This window comes from Mucor mucedo (genome assembly GCF_025094135.1).
Source record: "Mucor mucedo strain NRRL 3635 chromosome Unknown EV154scaffold_407, whole genome shotgun sequence".
NCBI lineage: Eukaryota > Fungi > Mucoromycota > Mucoromycetes > Mucorales > Mucoraceae > Mucor > Mucor mucedo.
Window position 1 is genome coordinate 1,452 of NW_026252691.1, and position 4,183 is coordinate 5,634.

Here is a 4,183-nt window from a genome sequence, read left to right on the forward strand (position 1 = left end):
TGAATAGAACAAAACACGCACCGAGACATGCTCTTCAAATTGACTTGCTCTACCAGATAGGTGTGCCAAGTCCCAAAGAAGCTGTCAAAGGTAATATATTTTTGTTAAATAACTGAATTTCCCTTACTTTAGTATACCGACTTACCCCTTCATTTCACTAATCAGATCTGGTTTAAAATCCCACTTCAATGCAAGAGCACAACCTTTGATCAAGCCCAGCACGTTGTTTTTGTCAGACCTGATAGGCAGGTAGGGCGCAATTAATGTGGGAATAATGTACAAAACAAATTCCAACCAATCCACCGCACGTGTACCATCAATCGTTTCAAGAAAACTGTCGAAGCTACCCTAGAAAGAATCAGGGACATGCTTTCTCGATGAAGTGAGACAATCTCCAATAACATCCAAATTGTTTCTTGATATGTAGAAAGAACAGTTGGCGATTGAGACGGTTTTATCTGGCTTTGTATAGTAGTACTTTTAATATTTGGATATTTCAACTGTGATCAGATCTTATCAATGTTTGCCGATACCTCCGACTATAAGCTGGAGCTGATCCAACACAAAAAATGAGGAACCAGAAAATGTCGATAGCTCACTAAATGCACTAGGTTGGTAAATGTTTTTTATCTATAGTAGGTACACTTTATTAGTCTCGAGATAATAAAAGATCAAGTCATTATACTTACAGGATTTCCAGTCATGTAGTCTTGCAGTGGGATCAATGGTGGAGAACAATCGTCAAAATACTTTCGATTAGACTTATTGTCTGGACTTCTCCCTTTCGATTCACAAAAACGACAACCGTATGTACTGGTATGAGAACCGAAGTGAGCCATATCAGCCCCAGCTGGAATAATACCAGAAGCTAGTAACATGTATACTTTGGAGCGACAGATTTCCATATCACCACGTTTGACAACAAGCCCATGGGTTTCCAAATTCTCTAACTCGTCGATGATGGGTGGCAAAAATGAATCTGGACGAGTAGGTTTTTTAGGACCGGGTAAAAATGCTAGCTGTAACATATGCTCGTTTGTGTATCTAATGTCTAGTTTTTAGAACGTTGTAAATTTTAAGACAAGTATAACTTGTTACATGATGGAAGGATCAAAATTGAATCTCACAATGTGAATGATTGTAAAAGAATTTTTGCTCTTATTTTGGTTTACAAACCCATCCGTGTAAAGATCAATGGAGATATCGTCAGGATTGGAGAACAATCTCTTTCTTACCAAATTCTTGTTAATTTGCCCATCGAAAATATCACTCATTTTCATGTTACTTGAGTCCCTGTTGGCTCTATAATTTAGAAGGTCTCTAGTGTGAGGATCAGCCAACATATTACAAAAGAAGAATACCGATAGACATCAATTTCATCCTGGCGTTGGGGACCTCCATTCAGAGCTAGTCTTATATCGCTTTTCGTCATAGTCGATACATTGGTCTTGTCCATCATCCAATCCATACATTCTACAGCCGTTGAGACAGACATCATATTCGGGACCATGAACACTGGATTTAGCTTTGACTAAATCATCAACAACCTCGGCATAGCTAATATTGGCTCCGGTTTCTGAATGAATTACCAATGTGATGTTAAAGAATGTAATATATGAAGGCCATACGTTTATATTTATTACCCATCCTTATCTCATCGTGGTCCCGAATAACCGTATTTACAAATGTTACAATGTCCCTGTAAGCAGCGCCGGCAATATTGGATTGCAGCATCAATTGGGAAAGACGTATGCTCATTAATTCAGCTTTTGTGGATGTGTTGGAGCAGATTCTACTGGCTTGATAAACGTGAGCCCTGTCTTCATTTTCTTAAAAGCTGCATCCACAATTATAATTTTTTGGCCACCAACATCGATGGAAACGGTGTTAGAGACTAAAATTACCTTGTAAGTTATTTGTAAAATAAGAAGATAAAGTAGTTAATTTTACCGTAATCACTTACGTCTCCATTATGAGCAGAATCGTAATTGCTTTCTTGCATATCGGTATCTTCAGATGTTGTTGTTCCGATATGAACTCTCTTATGGTTTTGGAGTTGACGGTAACTGTCAAAGATAATCCAAAAGCTGTTACATTCAAAAGCTTTACGACGAAGTCTATTACTTTGTCTGTTGGCATTTGACGAAGAAGAAGGTGGAATGACATTTGAAAATTTTGATATTTGTGGACGTGTAATTTATATTTGGAAAATGTAACCGGTATAAGTAATGTCTATATGTACGTTGATTTATATATACTCCATAGCTTAAGTTTAAAATCGCGGTTTTAATTTTTTCCCTTCCATAGTGATATACTTTAATGATGAAAGTCTCCTGGAAGATGACGAAAGGTACGATATATTACTAGCTATGGTCTTTGATCTTAAGTATTAATTTCGTCGTCATTTAATTTTTAAAACTCCATGACATGAGGACATGCAGTCAAAAAAAAAAAAAATGAAAAACATAACAAAACAAAACAAAACAAAAATTGACATAATTTTGATAAGCAGACAATTCAACTCCAAGTAACTAAAGGTGGGATAAAATATATTACACGTACTAGCATATCTTCGTTTAACTTTTTTATACCTTTTTATTCATTAAAAAAGTTATTTTAGAACAAACATTTCCAAATTTCTGATATGAATACTGCACTTCCCAATTCTGTTCGTAACATCGAACTTGACGTTACCGAGATCATTCAAATGCTAGCTGCGCTGTCTGATCGGTTCAAAAATCAATTTTTACTAAAAATCACTGATGAAGATGTAAAGATGATACAAAAAAGGATGGTCGAACAAAGTGATAAAGCCTATCCTTTTCAGATTTTGATAATCGTGACTGAATCAGTTTTTTTTGTATATTTGTTTTAGCTTTTCATCGAATCATCGAGTCGGTAAAAAGATCCCAAGTGATTGAATATCCTGATCAGTTGGTAAACGAACGATTCACACAAATTCTGAAGAGTCTGAAGGAAAGAAGGTCTCGGATAAACTTAATGTACTACTGCAACGTTTACACACAGAATGCTCGCATTTATTTTCCAAGGATATTCCGGATATACAATAAAAGCCACCTCTAGTCCTAATTTCACGACGTGATTTGAAAATCAAACGAGTTGAGTTGAAGTCACGGGCACGTTTGTTGAAGTATGATTTGATTGAACTTGACCGCCCTGACGAGGTAAAAAACTGGAAAGATATCCCGGCAAATGACAGGGATTTTTAAATGTTGCGCTTGGAAAAGCTTGCGAATGACAAGGGTTTCCAAATATACCAGTGTAGGAGAATATGGTGTGCCAAAGCTTGTTAAGGAGAGCTGTAAAAGTGACAACCAAACACACAGAAGAAGGTAACAGTAAAACATTCTTTAGCAGTTTATTTCATCAATATCGTTAACAAGGTAAAAATAATGTAGAATCAACAAGATCCCGATAGTTCAGACTCTATCAATGACGTTTTCGAAGAAATGGGTTGCTATGAGTCCCGCATCATAGCAGGCGTGCTGTAAGTTTTTTTTATTGTTTTTCATGCGTGATATATATATACTCATATGCGATAAATATTTTTTATACAGTTCTCCTCCACCAGAGGTAGCGAATGAACCTTCACGCAAAAGAAACAGAAGAAGGCACTAGTTGTGTCTGGTCGACATGACTGGCCCATTCTGTGGTTTAGTTTCTTTTTTAGAGTGTACTTAAGCGTTCTTTTAGCGTACAACTTTTTCTCTCTTTCTTTTACTTTTATTTATCTTTTAAAATAAATAGCCTTTAGATAACGATGGTAAGGGTGTATAGCCCCTTCAAAATAATGGAAAATGTGAACAAATATGTTAGAATCGGGTATGTTTGCAATGACCGAAGCAATGACATGTAATCTGTATAAAATATTAAAGTGGTTTTTTTTAGATAAAAATTTAGCCTATTGTTGTTATTTGGATCAAACTGAAAATAAAATTGGTAGTTTTAACCGTCAATTTGTTTAAAATTAATAGTTTTCTTCATCAATTGTAAGCATCAATGCCTTTAAACAACCCTAAATTTTGATTTCAAATAAAGTACGTCCAATCCTTGGTCCTCTATTCCCGTTATGCTTGCGCACGTTATCTTATAATATACTACAATTCATACCTTTTTGCAACACGGAATTTAGACCCCGCTGGAAAATTTATTTCCGATGGGG

At 35.8% G+C, this 4,183-nt stretch overlaps 1 protein-coding gene across 1 annotated transcript; it reads left to right on the top strand.

The window, feature by feature from the left end:
• Positions 1-2,644: 2,644 nt before the first annotated feature.
• On the top strand, positions 2,645-3,986 carry EV154DRAFT_489137 (uncharacterized protein; the record flags this gene model as incomplete). Its single annotated transcript, XM_051599264.1, has 7 exons — positions 2,645-2,804; positions 2,876-2,937; positions 3,075-3,185; positions 3,420-3,508; positions 3,579-3,594; positions 3,769-3,784; positions 3,910-3,986. The coding sequence occupies 7 exons, from the start codon at positions 2,645-2,647 to the stop codon at positions 3,984-3,986; spliced, it is 531 nt and encodes a 176-aa protein (XP_051449828.1).
• Positions 3,987-4,183: the final 197 nt, after the last annotated feature.